At 43.3% G+C, this 22563-nt stretch overlaps 1 protein-coding gene across 15 annotated transcripts in view; it reads left to right on the top strand.

Annotated features, from left to right (window-relative positions):
- Nucleotides 1-22563, top strand: part of CHRDL1 (chordin like 1) — a 124441-nt gene that overhangs the window by 89375 nt on the left and 12503 nt on the right. For 10 of the 15 annotated variants that reach the window (XM_005673817.4, XM_005673818.4, XM_085006802.1 and 7 more), the window contains exons 7-9: nucleotides 8011-8078; nucleotides 16019-16187; nucleotides 20071-20280. In XM_005673817.4, the coding sequence (XP_005673874.1) occupies nucleotides 8011-8078; nucleotides 16019-16187; nucleotides 20071-20280 (447 nt within the window). The remainder of the gene's footprint in view (nucleotides 1-8010; nucleotides 8079-16018; nucleotides 16188-20070; nucleotides 20281-22563) is intronic. The other 5 variants (XM_085006803.1, XM_021079622.2, XM_085006798.1 and 2 more) reach the window with 1 other exon arrangement.

The raw sequence follows: 22563 nt of genomic DNA, 5'->3' as shown, positions 1-22563 counted from the left end.
CATTTCTAAGCGTAAATTTGGATCTGTTTAACCACATCTCCATTGAAAGAGCAGAGGTGTGGGTTGTGGGTACCATCTAAGTTTTTTTATTCCCTCTCCCATGATGCCTTCCTGCAAACATGTGCACTCTCACAATGCACTATTTATTTGTATTTTTTTATGTTTTGGCTGCACCTGTGGCATGCAGAAGTTCCCGGGCCATGGATTGAACCCATACCACAGCAGCGACCCGAGCCCCAGCAGTGACAACGCCGGATCCTTTAACTGCTAGGCCACCAGGGAACATTTTTAAATGCATGTTTCAAAGAGTACATATTTCTGATTTTTCCGGATAAATATTTTTATACTCCTCTTTAGACTTGGCTTGCCACTGTTGGCAGGAGTCCCCCTCCCCCCCTTGTCTGTGTCTTAGTATTTTCTCAAGCAGATATTTTGTTTAAAATGCTAAGAACTTGTATTGACAGCCCAAACAATAAAGGGCTTTATTTGACAGTAAAGTATTCCCCCCCCCCACCAAAATAACTGTCCACTTTATAAGACACTGGAGGGCTTCTTGCAGTATCATTATTGGAAGCTCACATGTCTATCCATGGCGAATCTGTATGCCAGTGTTGTGTAAAGCTTTCCTCCAATTCAGTGCGCCTTGCTCTCTTTCCACAGAATTTGTACAATTAGATGTCTGGCAGAAGCCTCCCCAGAGTCATCTGCTTCCATTCCCCCTTTCATTCCCACTTGGGTATGGAGTGCTGGCTATAAAGTGGCCCACCAGGGAACCTGGCACGTAATGGGTGGAGATTTCATTATCAGTTTCTTCCTCTCTGCCTTCTCCCACTTTCCCTCAAAAGCCCCTAACTATTTGCCTTGATTCTGCTGATTGTAACTTGTTCCTCTGAAAATATGGAGATCAGTTTTCCTTGTCACGGAGATCACTTCCCCTTGTCTCGGGGATTCATTGAAAATTTCTCTTTGCATTACGATTAGGGTAACCATGTAATTTATTGTCCAAACTGAGACACTTTTGAAAGTGAGGGAGGCAGTCTTAATACTTAAGGCCGCCAGAAAAACAGGCATAAAAGTGGGCTGTTCTGCATAAATCAGGACTGATGAGCATCCTATTTGTGATGCTGTGTGTGGTTCAGAAGTGGCCACATGCTGGCGTAGTTTTGCTGTCTGAGGTTTATCTTCATGGGTATCTCGTAATCTCATTGGACACTTGGTCCTTGTGCGAGGACAGGGTTTACTTCTATGACCTGCTCCGGCCAACCAGAAATTAATGGGCGCAATGGGAGTTATAAACAGTCTGAATTTTAGCCTAGCTCTTGACCATTTTTCAAATACTTGCTCTCCATTTCTCCCATTACCAGAAAGCCAAACCATTCCATCTCCATAGGGTACCACTCAGAGCATAATTGAGGTTTGAATAAACAACACATGTGGCTTTTAAGGTTAAATGAATATTGTTTGACATACAGTACACTAGAGTTGTTTTTCATTTTGGTTTTAAAAATTGGTTAAAATTACATCTTGTTGCTTCTCGGAATTAACTAGAATCCATCTGTCTCCATTAGAATCGCTGTTTTTGTTGTTGTTGTGTTTTTGTTTTGTTTTGTTTTGTTTTTAAAGTCTTGGCTGAAAAAAGAGCTTCCTCTCACTCAAGACAATTTGTCCAGTGAATCTGGGAAAAAAGCGAAGAAACAGGTTTTTTAGGGCTTTGGTACTCATTTCTTTTATATATTTTATCTCTTAGCTATATTTAAGTTATAATGTCTAAGGTATAATATTTAAGACTATAAGTGGACAAACCTATTTTCAGTGCTCCAGCCGGACCCTGCCCCGCTTAGGGCTGTACAAAATGTGAACATCTAGGAAGATAACTCAAGTTGAACTATGATTCATACATAGAATCACTAAAATGTTGAAACCTTTAGCAGCTACTTATAGGACATTCAAGCATAGAAAATGCCATTTTTAATGACTTCGAAAGCTCATAGGCAACAAAATGAGATGAAATAGTTCAAATTTAGGTACACATAACTGCAAATGCTTAAGTGATTGTGACATTCAGGGTATTTAATAGTCTGCTTGATAAGTGATTTGCCTCATTTACTTTGCCATTTTGCCTCGGTGCTTTTTACCAGGGATTGTGCTTCTCAGATTCTGTATTGCTATCAGTAAGATTCTGACTGGACTATTAAGTATTTAAAAAACACTATTTTATTTCTTTTCTTTTTTATAATGATTTTTATTTTTTCCGTTATAGCTGATTTACAGTGATCTGTCAATTTTCTACTGTACAGCAAGGTGACTCAGTCACACATACATGTATACATTCCCTTCTCTCACACTATCCTGCTCCATCGTAAGTGACTAGATATAGTTCCCAGTGCTATACAGCAGGATCCCATTGCTTATCCATTCTGAAGGCAATAGTTTGCATCTCTTAACTCCAATTCCCAGTCCGTCCCACTCCCTCTCCCTCCCCCTTGGCAACCACAAGTCTGTTCTCCATGTCCATGAGTTTCTTTTCTGTGGAAAGGTTCGTTTGTGCCATATATTAGATTCCAAATATAAGTGATATCGTATGGTATTTGACTTTCTCTTTCTGACTCACTTCACTTAGTATGAGAGTCTCTAGTTGCATCAATGTTGCTGCAAATGGCATTATTTTGTTCTTTTTTATGGCTGAGTAGTATTCCATTGTGTATATATACCACATCTTCCGAATCCATTCATCTGTCTTTGGACATTTAGGTTGTTTCCATGTCTTGGCTATTGAATAGTGCTGCAATGAACATGAGGGTGCATGTGTCTTTTTCAAGGAAAGTTTTGTCCAGATATATGCCCAAGAGTGGGATTGCTGGGTCATATGGAAGTTCTATGTATAGTTTTCTAAGGTACTTCCACACTGTTTTCCATAGTGGTTGTTCCAATTTACCTTCCCCTCAACAGTGCAGGAAGGTTCCTTCCCTTTTCTCCACACCCTATCCAGCATTTGTTATTTGTGGACTTACTAATGATGGGCATTCTGATAGGTGTGAGGCGGTACCTCATAGTAGTTTTGATTTGCATGTCTCTAATAATCAGTGATGTTGAGCATTTTTTCATGTGCTTGTTGGCCATCTGTATATCTTCTTTGGAGAAATGTCTGTTCAGGTCTTTTGCCCATTTTTCAATTGGGTTGTTGGCTTTTTTGTTGTTTGGTTGTGTAAGTTGTTTGTGTATTTTAGAGATTAAGCCCTTGTCAGTTGCATCGTTTGAAACTATTTTCTCCCATTCTGTAAGTTGTCTTTTTGGGTTTTTTTATGGTTTCCTTTGCTGTGTGAAAGCTTGTCAGTTTGATAAAAGAGACTCTTTAAAAGCCCTTTTAAGGAGTTCCCATCGTGGTGCAGTAGAAATGAATCCGAGTAGGAACCATGAGGTTTCGGATTCGATCCCTGACCTTGCTCAGTGGTAAGGATCTGGCCTTGCCATGAGCTGTGCTGTAGGTCGCAGACATGGCTCATATCTGGCACTGCCGTGGATGTGGCCTAGGCCAGAGGCTGAAGCCTCAATTCAACCCCTAGCATGGGAACTTCCATATGCTGCAGAAGTGGCCATAAAACACAAAAATAAATAAATAAATTAATTAATTAATTAAAAAATAAATAAAAGCTTTTTAAGACTCTAGGATCTAAATGCAATAAATTGAACTTCTTAGAAGGTTGTGCCGAATAAACATGTCAATACCAATCATTAAATCTACATTTAAAAAGGGCATTTGCTGAGGAGAGCTATTCTATCATTTTTCTTTTTTTCTTCTTCTTTTCTCCCAATTTTTTAAAAAATATTTTAAAATTATAGTCGATTTACAATGTTATGTCAGTTTCTGTTGTACAGCGTAGTGACTCAGTTATACATACATATATACACATTCTTTTTATCATCCTATCTTCCATCATGTTCTATCCCAAGAGACTGGGTAGAGTTCTCTGTGCTCTACAGTAGGATCTCATTGCTTATCCATTCTAAACCCAACATTTTCTTTGATAATTCCTTCTCTTTTGGCTGCTTTGATTAGGCTTGAAACCACATACTATAGTATTTATGTTTTGTTTTGCCATTTGCTGGCAAATGTTTTCTGGTTTCAAATCTTCCCTCTGGTCCCCTATATTCATGTGGTTCGGGACATAGCTTAGACCCACCATTGCTGCTTAAAATGGAAAAAGTAAACCCAAATTCATCCCCACTCGGTCACTATTAAGGGCAGCGCCATTCCCCAGTTCTCCAGATATGCAGCTCTAGCATCATTTTATACTTTTTCCTTTGACTCCTTCCTCCATTATCACATCTTCCTTCAGGGTCTTGTCATTTTCTTTCTCCTTTTTTTTCTTTTTTTCTTTTTTTTAGGGCCACTCCTACAGCACATGGAGGTTCCTGGGCAAGGGGTCGAGTGGGAGCTTTAGCTGCCAGCCTACGCCACAGCCGCAGCAACATAGGATCCAAGCCGCATCTGCAACCTATATACCACAGCTCACAGCAAGGCCAGGTACTTAACTCACTGAGCAAGGCCAAGGATCGAACCCACGACCTCATGGTTCCTAGCTGGATTCGTTTCCGCTGCGCCATGACGGGAACTCCAGGGTCTTATCATCTTCTTGTTATCTGTGGTAGTCTGGTTCATCCCTTCTCCTCCATTGTTGTAGTGAATCTCACAGCTTCCTGGCTGGCCTCCCACATCCCAGTTGCTCCCCAACACGCCATTGCCAGGATAAGCTTCTACAAATATCATTTTTACCTTCAGCACCTCTACATCAAAATTGGTAACATGCTCAAATGTGAATTCTTCAGCCTCTTTTCCAAGTCCATACAGGAATTATTTACCACGATGTTACCTCAGTAACCCATCACCCTCCCTTCCTCTCTCTCCACCAGCCCCATTTCTCTTGTTTCACACTTGAAGTTTCTACTCAAGCCACACCTTACTTGCTGTGTCCAGTGTGTGACTTGCTCCGAAGCTCTGGTGCTTTGCAAAAGTCATTCCCTCCCGTTGAGGTACCTTCTGCCCGTATCACTATGTTTATACCCTGCTGTATCGACCTCTAAAAACACAACCTAACAGTCCTTTGGGGATGCTTTCCACGATTACATATGACTGCTCACTCCACACGTTCATTGTTGCCTAAGCACATACATTCCCTTTGTGTTTCCAGTTGCTGCTCTGAGTGTGTATTTTTTAGGCTCTTTTCTAAATTGAGTTCCTGTCACCTCCAAACAGGTTCTCCATGTCCTGAGGGCAAGAATCCAGCCCTGATTTCTCTTCTTTGTCTGCCTTAGTATCAGGTTCTCCACCCAAGAAATGTTCAATGTATGTTAACTGACTTTTGGACATTATTTTTTGACACAAACACAGGTGAAAGCATCTTAACTCTTACAGGGTTAGTCAGGGTTTCCAGATAGTCTCTGTGTAGTCGCTCTTTTTTTTTTTTTTAAGTATAGTTGATTCACAATGTGGAGCCAATTTCTGCCGTACAGCAAAGAGACTCAGATATCTATCTATCTATCTATCTATCTATCTATCTATCTATCTATCTATCTATCTATATATATATATACATTTTAAACATATTCTTTCCCATCATGGACTATTCCAGGAGACTGGATATAGTTCCCTGTGCTATGCTGTAGGACCTGGTTTTTATCCATTCTAAATGTGATGCATGTAGTCTTCGTCTACCATCCTTATTCAGACATGGAATAACCAGGAAGAGGCAAGTCTGCTATTGGCTAAACACTTAATTCTGTATTTTTTACTGAATTTCGAATGAGTACATATACCGAGCAGCAGATATGTACCCAAGAATATGCTAAGGGCAAATAAGGGAGGTATGGAATATCAGAGGGATTTGAAATTTTAGATGATCAGAGAAGGTCTCCCAGTTCCATCATTTGATACATATTTACTGAGTAACTATTATGTGTCAGGCAGTGTTCTATATCATGGTGATATAGCCACAAATAACACAAATAATAAACCCTATCTTTATAGAATGGATACACTAATGTGAGTCAGGAAATCTGAGATTTGGGGTGTTAACTCTCATCAACTCATTACGTGAGTGACTGGCTCCTTGGCCTCTCTGAGCCTTGGTTTCTCCACTTGTTAAATGGAACAGTTGGACCAAGTTACGCCTGAAGTCCTATGCATCTCTAACTCCAGAGGATGCTAACTCTTTTAGGCAATCGGAAATATGTAAGGGTACTTGAGGAAGACTTTGTAGAGAAGGAAAACTGAATGGTTTTCACTGTCATACAGGAGCTATGGGCTGTGAGAGGAAGGTAATTTCAGAGGAAGAATAACATGAGCAAAAACATGGAAGCAAGAATGGGCGCCACATGTTCAATGAAGAGTAAGGAGGTTGAAGGGTTTCCATTGTAGATTAGCTGAGATAGTTGGGTAGGAGGTAGGTGTTCAGTGAAGATGATGTGGGGGCTGATTATAGAGAGTCTTAGATGGGAACCCACTGAGGGTTTTGATCAGGAAATGATAACAATTATACAATCAAAGTGGTGTTTTAGGAAGATTAACTTAGCAACCAGAGTTAAATCTTCAAAATTCACAAATTTTTTTTCTATAAGATGATCTTTGAATCATGGAAGTTTAAAGCCATGCTTTGTTTTATGTCACTGCCTGATAATATTGATATCAAATTAATTTTGAGGTCTTTTTCAAGCCCTAAATCAGTAACGGTACTTGAACCAGTAACATGTTACTGTTTAGATTTAGGTTTTGAAAGCTTGGAAGGTGAGTTAGAATAGAAAATTCTTAATGTTTATACATTTTTGTATTCTTTGTTGTCCCGTGAAATACATGGTTGAATAGATATTGGGTTTATTCTCAACCAGCCACACACACGCACACACACACACACACACACACACACACACACACACACACACACACACAGTCACACAGTGTACTCATTTATAGTGGTGCAAATATCTCTAAGACCAACCTTTTCTCATCTTCTTGCTTGGTCATAGATAATACAAGGCAGTATTTTTGGAGAGTATCCTCTTATTTTTTTATCTTTAACCATCTAAGGAAAATCCATATCTGTTGTGTTTGTTTTTCTCAAGGTTGAAAGAAGACTCTCCTCCTAAAATCAGTTACTCTGGAAGACAGCAATGATAGGGATTCAGTGTTCAAACAGTGGGTCATAGAGACCCAGAGAAAGGCATCTCAGGCAAAAATGGAAGCATACATCTTGGATACTGGTTATGTAAATACTCCAACTATAACAAGTTTGACCTTAACTTTCAGATTAAGTCATAACTTTTCAGAGACATAATGGTGAATTTAATAAATCTTGACAGACCAAATCCACAAAACTCTCATTTTTAAGGGTCGTCTAAACACAAGTTCCACATGACCTGTAAAATACTTAACTATCTTCAGAATAAAGTAGGCAAAAGCGACAATGATGGCTACATGACAGTGAAAGTGAATGTCACCCCCCCCTTTTTTTTGTCTTTTGAGGGCCGCACCCATGGCATATGGAGGTTCCCAGGCTAGGGGTGTAATTGGAGCTGTAGCCTCCAGCCTATTCCACAGCCACAGCAATGCCAGATCCAAGCCACATCTTCAGCCTACACCACAGCTCACGGCAATGCCAGATCCTTAACCCACTGAGCACGGCCAGGGATGGAACCTGCAACCTTGTGGTTCCTAGTTGGATTCGTTTCTGCTGCGCCACATGGGAACTCCTATTTTCCCTTTTATTTTCCAGATTCTGTGTAATATGGCTGGATGGTCTATTTTAGAAAGTGGCAACTTTCTTGGGAGTTGTCCTGAAACAAGAGGCACACCCAGGGAGAAATCTTTTAGCATTGCTGCTTAAAGGACAACTATAACAGCCAAAATGTCTAAGGAGCTTTGGGATCATTGAACCCAAAGTGTTATTGGGTCATAAGGGTGATGTTCTCCCCTTCTGTGTATGTATGACTCTTTCTTTATTTCTTTTTAATAAACAGGGGATGGAGAATTGTCGTGGGAACATTCTGACGGTGATATCTTCAGACAACCTGCCAACAGAGAAGCAGTAAGTGTGAATAGCTCAAATGACTCAATACGCCACAGCATCAGGGCCAGACTCCCTCTCTCCATGGATACTGTCCCAGCAACTCCATAAAAAGGCCCATTTCTAACACCATTTTTCTTCCCTTTTCCTCAGAACTGTGAATGCCATCATCACCAACCTGTAACCGTTTAAGCACATTGTATCATTGGTGACCAGGGCCAGGACCCGAACACAAAGAAATCATAGCCCAGCCCTTAGGAACCCTTCATCTAGATTAGAAGTTGGTACCCTTTCAGGATGACTTGCCAAATCTTTGTCTTTTATAAGGAAGGCAAGCCATCACCTCTAGCCTCAACAGTGTGAACCTTCTGTGGGATTGGAAGGTGGGTCAGCTTATCCTTTTGGCCCAGGTACTTTGGACGTGTCCACACAAACCCTCCACTTTAGGCTCTCAGTCACACAGCTGGAAGAGAGAAAGGGTATCAGCCAAATTCCCTTCCTCAACCTGCAGCATCTCCTCATTTCCATTCTAGGTGCTAATCTCAGAATAAGCCTTTCGAGTAGGTGTCTCTCTGTATATCGTAATAGCATCTCTTGTTCCTTTTTATTTCGAAGTAATTAACAAAATAGAATCCCTCCAAGAAATATAGGTCTAAGTAGAGTGACACTTCAAACTTCAGGAAATCTGAAAAAGAGATAGATGTTTCAGTTCAAAGGATCTATCATATTAAAGGACTTTATATGAGTCCATATGGGATTCTGTGAAATCATGTGTGTGAAATGTGTTTTTTAGTTTTATTGAAGTATAGTTGATTTACAAGGTTGTGCTAATTTCTGTTGTACAACAAAGGGACTCACATGTAGACACATCCATTCTCTTTCAGATTCTTTTCCCACATAGATTGTCATAGAATATTGGGTAGAGTTCTCTGTGCTATACAGCAGGTCCCCATTGGCCAATCATTCCATATACCCCAGCGTGCATATGCCAATCCCAAGCCACCAGTCCGTCCTTCCCACACATACACTTTCCCCCTTTGGTAACCATAAGTTTTTCAGAGTCTATAAGTCTGTTTCTAGTCTGCAAATACGTTCATTTGTATCTTTTTTTTAGTTTCTACATGTAAGTGATATCATATGATGTATGTCTTTCGCTGCCTATCTTCACTTAGTATGATCATTTCTGGGTCCATCCATGTTGCTGCAAATGGCATTATTTCATTCTTTTTTATGGCTGAGTAGTATTCCATATATCCATGTGGTATATGATAGTATACCATATCATCTTTATCCATTTCTCTGTCGATGGACTTTTAGGTTGCTACCATGTGTTAGCTGTATATTCATTGCAGTAGTATTTACAGCTGCATGTGAAACATTTGAAAATTGGAAAGCACTATAGGATTTAAAGAATCTTTCAATTAGGCAAGAGTATAAGAAGTACAAAATATACCAAGGCATTCATTGCACATAAATGGGCATTCATCACACCCTCGTACAAAAGAAGTGTACAGAGCATTCGATGTAGAATTATTTTCATAAAAGCAAGGCAAATGGAGACAACCTAAATGCTCTTTGTAGTAGCTGGGTTAAACACACCCAATCAGAGGGACACCATACAGTTGTCAAAAAGAATGTGGTACATTGAAATGTAGTAAAGTGGGGGGATGGCCAAGACAAGCTTTTCCCCGAGGAAAAGATTTTTCTCCATTTAGCTCTATCTGCTTTATACTAAGTGAGATTCCTTCCAAAACAAGGTGCAGGATACAATTTACACTATCATTTCCTCATGTAAAAATTGTGTGTGCATATATGTAAATGCATATGAAAAGATCTCGAAGGTCACATACCAACGTGTTAAGAGTGACACTCTCGGAGGGGTGTGCTATTTGATGTTTTCCAATGAACATGAATTATTTTTGCAACAAATCAAATTTAAATTATTTTAAAACCCGAGGAATTAGTTCTCAACAAACACTGGATATAAAGCAAGAGTCTACAGAATTAGAGGTCGGGTCCGAGAATAGCAAGGATGCGGAGAAGATGTCGATCCAGGACCTAATAGAATGGCTGGTACTAACATCACAGTGTGGCTAAGGCCACAGTGACTTGCCACTTCTGACTTGCATGCCCCCAGGTGGCCAGCACCCTCCCAGTGAGATGAAAGGATTGGTTTGTTTTATTCTCTAGTGATATTCTTTTCTAGACATTACTGTTTCTGAATGAGGGGGGAAGGATTTGTGGCTGGAGAGGAGAATAACACTGTGGATATCTCAAAAAAAAAAAAAAAGAAAAAAAACAAGAACAAAAACAAAAAAAACAACACTCCCTCAAGAGAGGCTGGGCTTCCCAGGTTGTGGGTTAATATAGACCCCAAGGAAAGATTTTTCTCCATCTAGCTCTCTCTGCTTTGTACTAAGTGAGATTCCTTCCAGATCCTGTGTTCTGTGTTGTGAATTTCTTCTTTTTCTCAGCCCTCTTTTTTTAAATTGTGGTAGGACGTTAAAAGTGGCTGAATTTGTAGCTGTCAATCAGAGGGCATTCAAAGCCAAATTTAGGTCTTGGTTACCTTAAACTGGGGGCCTTAGCCCCCAACACTAAGCACCGTGGCCATCTCAGTGGTCTTGCTGGTAATGCCATGAATTAGCCTTTCTTCTGGACTTTGTCTCATGCTGCCTCCATCTCCACTATTGTCTTTCAGCCTCGCTGTCCTTCCTAAACTGCTGGACTTCATCTGATACTTTCCCTAGCAAAAGAGGTCAGGTATAGAAGGCAGGGCCTTGAAAAAGTTATAGATTTTCAAAGGAGTTCAAGGCCTATCTTTAGAAACAAACATTTGGGCCTGGTAGGCCAAAATGTCCAGATGGTTCCACTTTATTATAAATAAATATTTTCCTTTGTTCTACAAGGGATAGATATCGTGGAATATGATTTAAGTAATAAATAGCATCTGTAGTAATAGAAAAGTATGTACCTGGCACATAGTAGGCACCCAGAAAATACGTGTTGAATGAATGGATGTGAAAGGTGGAATGAAATGTATGTGTGTGTTGCAAAGCGGGGGGGGGGGGGGAGGTTCCTTAACATTAATGCACAGCACTTTGTCCCAAATCAGAGAGAAATTCTTCAAACTTATTAGAAGGTAAGTGAATCCCTTCTGAATATCCTTTGCCGGCCCAACTTTCCACGTGGGAATAAAAAAGGGCAGTCCTAACAACACATTTCCAACTCAGTAGATGGTCTCTCTAGTACACTGTTCTTATTCCCAGGGAACCATCATAACCTCAGGTCAACAGAAACCCAGTTGATTGATTCATTTTCCCAAGTGGCCTGAAAACCATCAGCTTAGCAAGTTTTACCAAGTGCATGAGAACCAGTGGTTCAATGATGACTCCTTTGTAAAAACCTGAAATAGTTTCTATTTGATTTTTAGATCATAACTTCATATGAACTGTTCCTTGTACCACTGCGGGAAATGTGTGTGTGTTTGTGTGTGTGTGTGTGTGTGTGTGTGTGTGTGTGTGTGTGCGTAGAGAGAGAGAGAGAGAGAAGTAGGCACAGGGTGGAAAGCCAAAACATGAAAGCAAGCATAATTTTGTTTTGGACAATAGCCAAATTCTGATTTTTGTCCCCAATAGATTACTCAGAGATTTACCATTAGAAAAGTGAAAGAATTTGGAATAGAAACAATATGAAACAGATACAAATCCATGTCTCATTCACATTGTCAGAACAATACCCTGGATAGGAAGCTGGCCTAAGTATCTCCCAGACAGGAATAGTCCTGGGTTATTTGCGACTAAGATATGAGGTGCTTATCGCTGAGTGGATTAGAACACATTCTGAAGACATTTTTTCCTGTTTTCTTTGTTATTATTAAAATATAGTTGATTTGCAATGCTGTGCCAATTTCTGCTGTATCGTAGGGTGACCCAGTCATTCATATATACACACACATGTATATATGAGTTTCGGGAGAAATATATATATATGTACAGACAATTTTGAAATTAAACTTTTGGAATTCTCCTTGTGGCTCAGTGGGTTAAGAACCCGACATAATATCTGTGAGGATGAGGATTTGACCCCTGGCCTCGCTCAGTGGGTTAAGGATCTGGCATTGCCATGAACTATGGTGGAGATTGGAGACTTGGCTCAGATCCAGCATTGCTGTGGCTGCGGTGTAGGCCGGCAGCTGCAGCTCAGTTTCAACCCTGAGCCCACGAACTTGCATGTGCCACAAGTGCAGCTGTAAAAATAAATACATAAATAAATAAAATTAAACTTTTTATTCTGAGATAAATGTAGATTCACTTGCAGTTGTAAGAGCGAAGACATGTTCCCTTTACCCAGTTACCCCCAAAGGCAACGTTTTGCAGAATTGTAGCCCAGGATCAGAACCATGAAAGCACTTCTAAGACCATTTCTAATCTCTATAAAACCCTTATATCTTCAACTTTAGAACAAGAAGCAGTTCCTGGGTGACGCCTGCAATGGTGGGGCTTTTTCCAACACCAGAAAAGGACTGTGTAACCGCGATGTCAAAAGCCTGAGATATTTGTCAGTCCTTTAAGTCAGTAAACCAAATAATACCAAAATATTGAGCAGAATAAAACAAAGCCCAGCTATATGATTGTTTCTCCCTAACTGGTTTTGACCTGCTCTCTCAAGCAGCGCATTCACAGCTGGTTTTAAAGATAAGCTCCAATTTCACTTACAACTCCAAGGCGTTAATGCCTTTTCCTCCTTCGCTGTAAGTTTCAAGGTCCAAACAGCCCCTGGTAAGCCTCTTTCATTTGTTCAGGGAGGCGATTCTAAAAGAGCCATTACTCCTAAATCAAAATCACACATCACCACCCCCAGCCCCAGGGCCGAAACAGAAGATCCTTTATGTCAGTGATTTTCAACCTTGGCTTCAAATTAGGGTCTCCTGAGGAGGAGATAAAAATCCTGATACCCGGGCCTCACCCCACACCAATTTCATCAGAATCCCTGGGGATGGGGTCAGTGTGTTTACGGCTGCCCAGGCGATTCTGTTTGTAGCAGAGGTGGAGAAGTGGTGCGTGTGCTTGTGAGCACTGCAGCAGGCTTCTGTATCCAGAGAATTTTTTTTTTTTTTGAGCAGCTCTCCAGCAAAATATACATGGACCCCTGAGCTTGACCAGATGTGATCTCTCCCACGTCCTCCTCCCCTTCCTCCTCCTGTTCGTCTTCCTCTCTCCTTCTCTGCTCTCCCACCCTCCTGCCATCTCCCGAAACTCACCTGTCACCCTGAATCAAACCCCTCTCCTTCCTGGCCTCAGTTTCTCAGTCTGTAAAACAAAAGATTTAACTCAGGCAAAGCTTGGGGAAGGCTGGTTTGACCTCTGATCAAAACCCCTGAGTTCTTTGTCTTGAATCATTTTTCTTTTTTTCTTTCTTTCTTTTTTTTTTTTTTTTTTTTTGTCTTTTTGTCTTTTCCAGGGCCACACCTGCAGCATATGGAGGTTCCCAGGCTAGGGATCTAATCAGAGCTGCTGCCGTCGGCCTACGCCACAGCTCCAGCAGCACGGGATCCAAGCCGCGTCTGCGACCTACACCACAGCTCACGGCAACACTGAATCTTTAACCCAATGAGCGAGGCCAGGGATCGAACCTGCAACGTCCTGGTTCCTAGCCAGATTTGTTAACCACTGAGCCACGACGGGAACTCCTTGAATCATTTTTCTACCCTTATCAAATGTCCAGGATCTGAGTCCCTGGTACCAAAGAACAGTTTTTCATTTTGTGGTCACCCTCGTGAATCAGAGAACTCCTTGTACGTTGCAGCTTATCCTGGGTCAGCAACCTTTCCTCTCAAATTCTAGCCCCGCCGAACCCCCTCCTTTTAGCATCAGTAGGACACCCACCAGCCCAACTATCCTCTCTGTGTTCCTTTGGCAAAACTCTGCCAAACTCCAGAAAGGATAGAACAGTCTGTAATGGCCTTTGTGGAATGTGAGTGATTATGGCCGAAAAAGACATATGAGCCATTGTGGGAATGAAAAATATTTGCACTGAGAATCCTGTCTGTGTGCATGATAATAAATGGATGCAAATTCTTATTCGTGTGAGTTTTTAGAGCAAGGCACCCGCATGGGATCTTCTTAGATAGAATGTTCTCTTTCTCTCAGGCCAGCTCCCATTCACTCTCCCTTTCTCCCACCCAGGCCTCCCCCTCCCAACCAGGAGAGTAACAATAATCCCCAGAGCTAAATTTGCAACACATGTGTCTATGGAACATAACTGTAATAGATGTTTTATGGCATGATGGGGTCAGGGGACCACATAACTACCTTCTCAATGTTCCCTGCCATTTCTATCACCGAATATAAAGATCTTCCTTTTTAATTGCCTGTAAAAGGATTTTTCATGGGTCCCCCATTTTATCCCTAACAGTTACCCCTAAAACACAATGTTATTTGGCTTTGAGCAGTCCTCCTCTACCCCACTCTATTTGAGCTCTTGAGTAAAGGGTGGGTAGCAGAATAGTGGACTCGTCGTGTGCCATGAACCATTGCAGAAAGAGCAATGATGGGCTGTTTGTACTACAAGACTCTCAGCTCTCATGAGGGACCACAGCTTGCCTTCATCCGTTCAGCAAGACTTGGATGAGCACCTTCTAGGCGCTAGGCGCTCTTGGGGGCACTGGAGCTCCAGCAGTGATCCTTTCAACCCTGAGCCCAAGAACAACAACAAAGCCCTTGCCTCTGTGGAGCTGACAATCCTAGTAGCATCCGGCATGGCCCATCCTTCTGCTTATTTAATGTCTGGGGTGGCTGCGCCATGCTCTGTGACCTTGCTCCATGGTCGTTTCAAGCCCTCCATGATCTGGCTCCAGCCCACTTTTGGAATGTTATCCTTCAGCTCTTCCCTTTTATGGACTGCTTTGAGAGTCTCAGTACCTCTTTTGTTGTTGTTGTTTTTGTCTTTTTGTTTTTTCTAGGGCCGCACCTGCAGCATAGGCAGGTTCCCAGGCTAGGGATCCAATCAGCGCTACAGCTGCCAGCCTACACCACAGCCACAGCAATGCGGGATCTGAGCCGCGTCTGCGACCTATACCACAGCTCGTGGCAACGCCGGATCCTTAACCCCCTGAGCGAGGGCAGGGATCGAACCGGCAACCTCCTGGCTCCTAGTCGGATTCGTTAACCACTGAGCCACGATGGCAGCTCCTAGAATCTCAGTACCTCTTATCTAGACCAGACTTGCAGCCTCTTCCTTCTATCCACGTCCCCCTGCACATTATCCGGGCTCAATGCTTTGAAACACAGTTCTGATTTTTTTCCCCTTACTTGAAAAAAAAATCCCTCAAAGCCTTCTGCACCCTCACCTCTATTGCCTACCAAATAAAGTCCTCACCCTTAGCCTGTCGTTTCAAGCCCTCCGTGATCTGGCTCCAGCCCACTTTTGGAATGTTATCCTTCAGCTCTTCCCTTTTATGGACTCTATGTTCTCTGCTACACCTTCTCAACTTGGAAATCTCTGCTTGGAATATTCCTCACCAATTCTGCCTGTAAAAAGTCTACTCACCCTTCGTGGCCCAGGTCACAAACCCTTCCCAGCCGGAAGCTGTCTGTCTCATCCTGATTTGCGCAGCATTTTCTGCTTCTCCTGTGGTCTCTATCACTGTCTGCCTTGTGTTGCAGGTGACTCCTTTAATTCTTAAGCCTGAAGGTGAGATTTGGGGGAGTAGGAAAGACACTTTACCCTTTGGGGCTAATTTCTCCCTCAGGAGCTTGGTCTGGGAATCCAGCCATCTTCAAGAAGAGAGAAGAATCTTAACGTGTGGCCAGCACTGCTCTCCCTTCCCATTCCAATGGTTCCTCTTGGTGTGGGCAGACGAGCAGTTTGAGATCAGAGCTCATCACCGAAAATCATCCAACAGCTTTCTCATTGGTGGATTGCAGGCAGGGCTGAATTTGTCCTTTGTCCCTTTACAGAGACATTCTTACCACCGTTCTCACTATGATCCTCCACCAAGCCGACCGGCCGGAAGTCTGCCCCGCTTTCCCGGAGCCAGAAGTCACCGGGGAGCACTCATGGATTCACAGCAAGCATCGGGCACCATCGTTCAGATCGTCATCAATAACAAGCACAAGCATGGACAAGGTAAGGGGCTGCTTCTTTGGTACCACACCCACCTCGTGGCTGCAGCAGCCCTGATTTCTGGAGGGCTGAGCTGGCCATGGACCCTTTGTCCCGTGCATAGCATACGTTCACAGGTGGATCACTCACCATCTGGATCTAGCAAGCCAACGTGGACAAGTGACTCCAGGGCACTCTTAGAACGTCCCTAAATACAGCCCAGAGAGCCTCGTTTCTATTTCACACGTATCTGTCCTTACTTTGGACAAATGGCAAGAAAGTAGCGAACGTTTTCTCAGTTACCCCTGGGGGTTGAAGATCGTTTGGGAACGTTGGCTGGGGCTTCAACAGAATGAATGGTGGTTTGTTCTCCAGGAGCACACCCAATAGTTAAAGGTACTCAGTGCTGAACGCTTCTAAAGCTCTTATCCAAACCTTAGGAATAGCAATTCTCTGCCTTCATTGCACCCCAGATGCTTCCGGGGCTCTTGCTAAAGGTCCTGATTCCGGACCCCACGCTCAGAGATGCTCATTCATAGCGGGAGATTATCCTTTGATATGAGCCATCCAATAAGACATCCAGAAACCTCTGGCTGAGCACCATGCAGCCCACTCAGCTGACCAGCTGGCTGCAGCAGGCACCCGCACACGTCCACCGGCCGTTCCTTCCTGCTCAGAGTTCTCTGGCCTCCAGTAGCAGGGGTGGGGCAGGAGAAACTCAAAATCAGACAATTGACTGCTTCTTACTTTTTTAGGCATCGTGTCAACCAGCTCTTCAGAGCAAAAGCTCAGCTGGTACCTTTTTATGAAACCACAAACATGTTTTGTTTCCTTTAAAGGAAAAACAAATCAAAGGCAGTTCTCTGAATGGGTTAAAAGTAATAAATTATTAAACCAAATGATTGAATAACAGGGGTGAAAAACAATCCGTTACAAAGAACTCCTACTATAAATCTCAGCAACGCTAGTCAGGCCAAAGCTAGTTGATCACATCTGTTATGAGTTAGATGTAAATTTCAGATTACAGATAAAAAAAATTAAATTGCTTTTGCAACTAACAGGCTTAAAAGAGGAACATTCAAAATAAAACTCTTAATAAAAAATGGTGATGTTCTAGAGGAATTGGAAATATTTACTATCGATCTGGGTTTGATTTGGAATTTATTATTTTTAAATTCCAAGGCGTTGATATGAATTTATGAAATGAGGAGGAAGAGCTGGGTAAAGATGCAGTTTGATTGTCAATCCTAAATTGCCTCCAATAGATTCCATTTGCTCTGAAAGGATTTCAAAGCCTTACAAAATGTGTGGGGAAATGGACTTCGAAAATCCTAAATCCCATGGAGTTCCCATTGTGGCTCAGCAGAGACAAATCTGACTAGGAACCATGAGGTCGTGGGTTCGATCCCTGGCCTCGCTCAGCGGGTTAAGGATCCGACATTGCCGTGAGCTGTGATGTGAGTCGCAGACGCAGCTCGGATCCCTTGTTGCTGTGGCTGTGGTGTAGGCCGGCAGCTACAGCTCCAATTCAACCTCTAGCCTGGGAACCTCCATATGTCACGGGTGCGACCCTAAAAAGACCAAAAAAAAAAAAATCCCAAATCTCCTAATTTCCACAGGCCTCTGCATTTTCAGGGCAGAGGTGTATCCCTTGATTTCTCCACGTCAAAAGCCCCAGCTTTATGTTTATGCATTGGCCCCACTGATTTGGATACAGCCACTCTCTCCTGACCTTACTACTGTCCCCACCTCCAACTCCCACCACCCCAGCTGGGTGACTCAAAATCATCTTGAGGCTTCGTTGGTGGAGAGAAGGTTGTGTTTCTCCCTAGAGAATTGCTCTCACCCTATTGCACTTCAGAGCGGAGACTCTCACCCATTCCAGATTGTTCCCTTGGTCCACATGTTTAGGGGAGAGGGAACTTGGCTATATAACACTGGGGGTCCTGGCAGCCCCACTCCTTAGCCCTGCTGCCCCCGATGGGTTCCTCTGGGATACATCTACTTTGTCCCTTGCTAGAGTCCAAGAGGAGAAGCAGGGGGACCCCGCCATTTTTAACTTGAGTCCAGCCTAAATGTTCTGGAAGCAGACTTTGCACCCACCTGATCGCATTCTCTAGAAAGGAGTGCCACTGTCTGGGGAGGAGAGAGAAGAGAGAGAGGGCAGGAGAGAGAACAACACATCTGGTCCGTCTTGTTTTGGGATTCCAGCCACAGTTTCGATGTCAGGTCCCTATTCGATCTCCTGTAAGACTGGGAGCTTCTCTGCTTTAGGTTCTTGGAAATCTGGACAGGGATTGGCCTGTTAGAGTGCTTAGCACTCTAGCAGTTCTTGCAAAGAACAGGAAAAGGGAGCCAACATCGTCCATATTTCCTAATGTGACCCAGTGGACTTGATGAGAAAGAAATAGCCCAATGATTCATCCTTCTGAGGCCATTGTCTCGCAGCCAAATCAGTCAGTTCTTAGAAACGCCCCAAGTGGGGCTCTTTCTCCCACCCTCGCCCCGCCTTAAGTGATACAACCCACCCGAGAGATGTCGCTGATCGGGAGGCCGACAGGTCTCCCCGGGTATGATGAGGCGATGGGAATAATGAGAAACACACCCAGTGCCCGTCATGGCTTGGAATCTCCAGAGTGTCTCAGCACTTTCACAAAGGAGAGACCTCCTTCTCAGACCTCCCCGTTTGCAGCAGGTCTTATGCTGGAGCCTAGCTCCTGGGTCTGACCATAGGAGCCCGATATGTTTTGGTTGGTTTGCAGCGAAGGATGTTCCCGTGGCTGCATCTCTCCATAGACCCCTCAGCCCGCAGCCCAGACACTTGCTCTTGCAAGGCCCCTCAGAAACCCTGGAGCCAGTGACCTCTCCTCACTAAACAGGTGTGAGACCACCCAAGGGTATCTGTGGGGCAGGCAGTGATTCGCTGTAGCCAAATCCCTACCGCCACTATGAGGACACGGCACCTTACCTACAGATTAGAGGCATGAAAGGTGACCTATCACCACTTGCCTGGGAGGTGTGGGTCCTTCCCCTCTCAATCTTGTCTTAGCATCTACCTTCCCACGCCAGAGAGTGGACCGGCACCATGAAGCTCCCTATCCATCTGTGTTAGTAGATCTGATTCTCGTGGCATTTGACATTCTGAGTGAATTTGCTTTAGGATCTGGAAAAACTGGCCCTTTGAGAAGAGCAATAGTGTTTGCCTCTAGGCTCCCTGGGCAGCAGACCTTTCGGTGAGATTTTCATCCACTTGGGCCACCCCAATCCACTATGGAACTGCAGGTATGAACACTACCTTCTAACAGAGGTTCTTTTTTATTTTATTTTATTTTTTTTTCTTATGGCTGCACCTGTGGCCTATGGAAGTTCCCAGGCTAGGAATTGAATCGAACAGCTGCTGGCATACACCACAGCCATGGCAATACTGAATCTGAGCCGTATCTGTGACCTATGCTGCAGCTCGTGGCAACGCTAGATCCTTAACCCACTGGGTAAGGCCAGGAATCAAACCCGCCTCCTCACAGAGGCAATGTCAGGTCCTTAACCTGCTGAGCCACAACAGGAACTCCATAAGAGAGGTTCTTTATCAGATACCCAGGACAGATAGAACTCTGCTTTCATGCATCCATTCTTTTCTCCATTTAAAAAATATTTATTGATGGCCTACTATGTGCCAGGCATTTTGGGCACCCAGAGGCTGCGGCCGAAGAACCTGAATAGTTGCTGACAGTCGAACAAGGCCCAAGCTGTCTTTTGGTTACAGAGGCTGCTCTGTAAACATCTCTCCCTGGCCACGACAAGAACAAAGGATGCCTGATGTCTTAAGGGGTTCAGGGCTTGGGTTCTGAGCACAGAGGCCCGTTTCAGCTCCCTAGCCTTTAATTTCCAGTCCTGTGTTCTCTTCCAGTGTGTGTTTCCAATGGAAAGACCTATTCTCATGGCGAGTCCTGGCACCCAAACCTTCGGGCATTTGGCATTGTGGAGTGTGTGCTGTGCACTTGTAATGTCACCAAGCAAGAGTGCAAGAAAATCCACTGCCCCAATCGATACCCCTGCAAGTATCCTCAAAAGATAGATGGAAAGTGCTGCAAGGTGTGTCCAGGTAAAAAGGCAAAAGGTGCGTTGGTTGGAAGCCCTGCCTTTGGCTGACGGAGATCCTCACATAGTCATTCTCACTGTTCCTTGAGCATCAGAAACGTAATCACAACCTACCATATAATTGTAATGGTAACAGCTCTACTAATAACGAACTACATTCACTCCTCTCTTGAAGGACTCAGAAGATGGTTGCTTGGAAGAAATTGCCGACTCAGAAATAGGCTGAGGATTTGCTTGTGTCTCCTGCACCTTTGACCCCATGTAGCCCTAACAGCTGAACTTAAGCTTTGCTTTTCTGAATAGTAGAGAAATTAGGTTATTGTGATTATTAGGAAGGACAGTAGCACCCTCAGTTTGTATCACTGTTTAACTCATCAAAGCACCATCACCTCTATTTCCCCTTTCAGACAGGACTAGAGACAGGACAGGTGCAGTATAGTGGAAGGAGATGTAGTCTTAACTAAGTTGCTGTGTGACCCAGGCCTGCTCTGGGCTGCATCAGTCTCATCTGTACAATGAAAAGTTTGGACCCGTTCATCTCCAAGCTTCCTTCCAACACTAAAATCCTATCACAATATCACTATTTTGTATATAAAGTGAAATGGCTTGTTCAGAGTCATGGAAATAAATGATGAACCAAGGCTTGGAACCCAGGTCACTTCCTGCCCATTTTTTTCCAGGCCAGTGGAAAATGTTGACTGATTAAAAAAAAAGGGAAAATAACTTAGCTAAATGGTGGTTGTGCCACATGAGCTAGAGAAAAATACAGTCTGTAGTATGGGATTGACAGAGTACTGGATTGGTAATCAAGCATTACGACCATCTTCCAGAGTAAAGAGGAGGCAGGGTGTGGATAGGAAGGACAGGAGCTATCTGATATGGAGGAGAGAACTGGGGCATTGAAAGTGATGAGGAAATGTACTCACTAGGACCCGGGAGAGAGCACATTCTGAGGAAACGGACATGGCGGCCACCCAGCCCCAATGACCTATTACAACTTCTGAGTCTGCGGTCTCACTTAGAAGTAGATCCAGCCACACAGTTTTCTTTTCTGCCGGGGGTCTAACGCCTATAATCATAAAAGTTATACAACAAGGTAATTCCAGACACAAACTCATAGTTACCTAAGCTACCCAGGTAAGATAAACCCTCCCACTGTATAGTACCCCAATTTGTTATCTCAGACCTTTAGACCCAATCCCATTTCTTTGCGTGGTTAGGATCCTATGGGGGTAGGTCATACAAATAAGAGTGAATGACTCAAAAAGTTGTGGGGACAGGACACAGAATAGGTATTATCCTTCAGGTTGGTGGTATTTATTAAAAACTTTACGTTCATGGAGTTCCCGTCGTGGCACAGTGGAAACGAATCCCCCTAGGATCCATGAGGATGTGGGTTCGATTCCTGGCCTCGCTCAGTAGGTTAAGGATCCGGCATTGCCATGAGCTGTGGCGTAGGCTGGCGGCAATAGCTCTGATTCGACCCCCAGCCTGGGAACCTCCATATGTGCGGCCCTGAAAAGACAAAAAAAAAAAAAAAAAAAAAAGGCAAAAAACTTTATGTTCATACTCTTTGGCTAAAGTAATCAGAGACATGCAGAGCTAGACAAGGATTTTTGTTGCAGTGCTGTTTACAATAGTGAAATATTGGAAAGAAATGAAAGTCTACCAGTATGGAAATAAATAAATTACAGTATATTTGTACTGTGGTGTATTATACGGCCATTAAAAATCACCATAGATCATGATTTAATGGCACAGAAAGGTATTTGCAGTATATCTAAGTCCAAAGAGAAGCTTCAAAACAATATGTAGGGAGTTCCCGTCGTGGCGCAGTGGTTAACGAATCCGACTAGGAACCATGAGGTTGCAGGTTCGGTCCCTGCCCTTGCTCAGTGGGTTAACGATCCAGCGTTGCCGTGAGCTGTGGTGTAGGTTGCAGACGCGGCTTGGATCCCGAGTTGCTGTGGCTCTGGCGTAGGCCAGTGGCTGCAGCTCTGATTCGACCCCTAGCCTGGGAACCTCCATATGCCGCGGGAGCAGCCCAAGAAATAGCAAAAAAAGAGACAAAAAAAAACCGATATGTATATTATGATCCCACTTCCTGTGTGTGTGTTTTTTAAGCATTAATAATATGCTTAGACCAAAAAAAAAAAAAAAGAGAGAGAGAGATTGGAAGAGCATCTGGCAGAATGTAACAGTGGCCACCTTTGGGTGGTTCAATTATAGGTAATTCTTATTTTCTTCTTTATAATTTCTAAATTTCCAACAAAGAACATGTATTACTTTGTTATTAGAAAAA

Source organism: Sus scrofa, chromosome X (genome assembly GCF_054392235.1).
Source record: "Sus scrofa isolate SSC_HxYL_T2T_F1_AM1 chromosome X, Sscrofa_HxYL_maternal_Yorkshire_Landrace_v2.0, whole genome shotgun sequence".
In the NCBI taxonomy this organism is placed as follows: Eukaryota; Metazoa; Chordata; class Mammalia; order Artiodactyla; family Suidae; genus Sus; species Sus scrofa.
The sequence above is the reverse complement of the archived record's forward strand: the minus strand, read 5'-3'. Positions and strand labels throughout refer to the sequence as shown.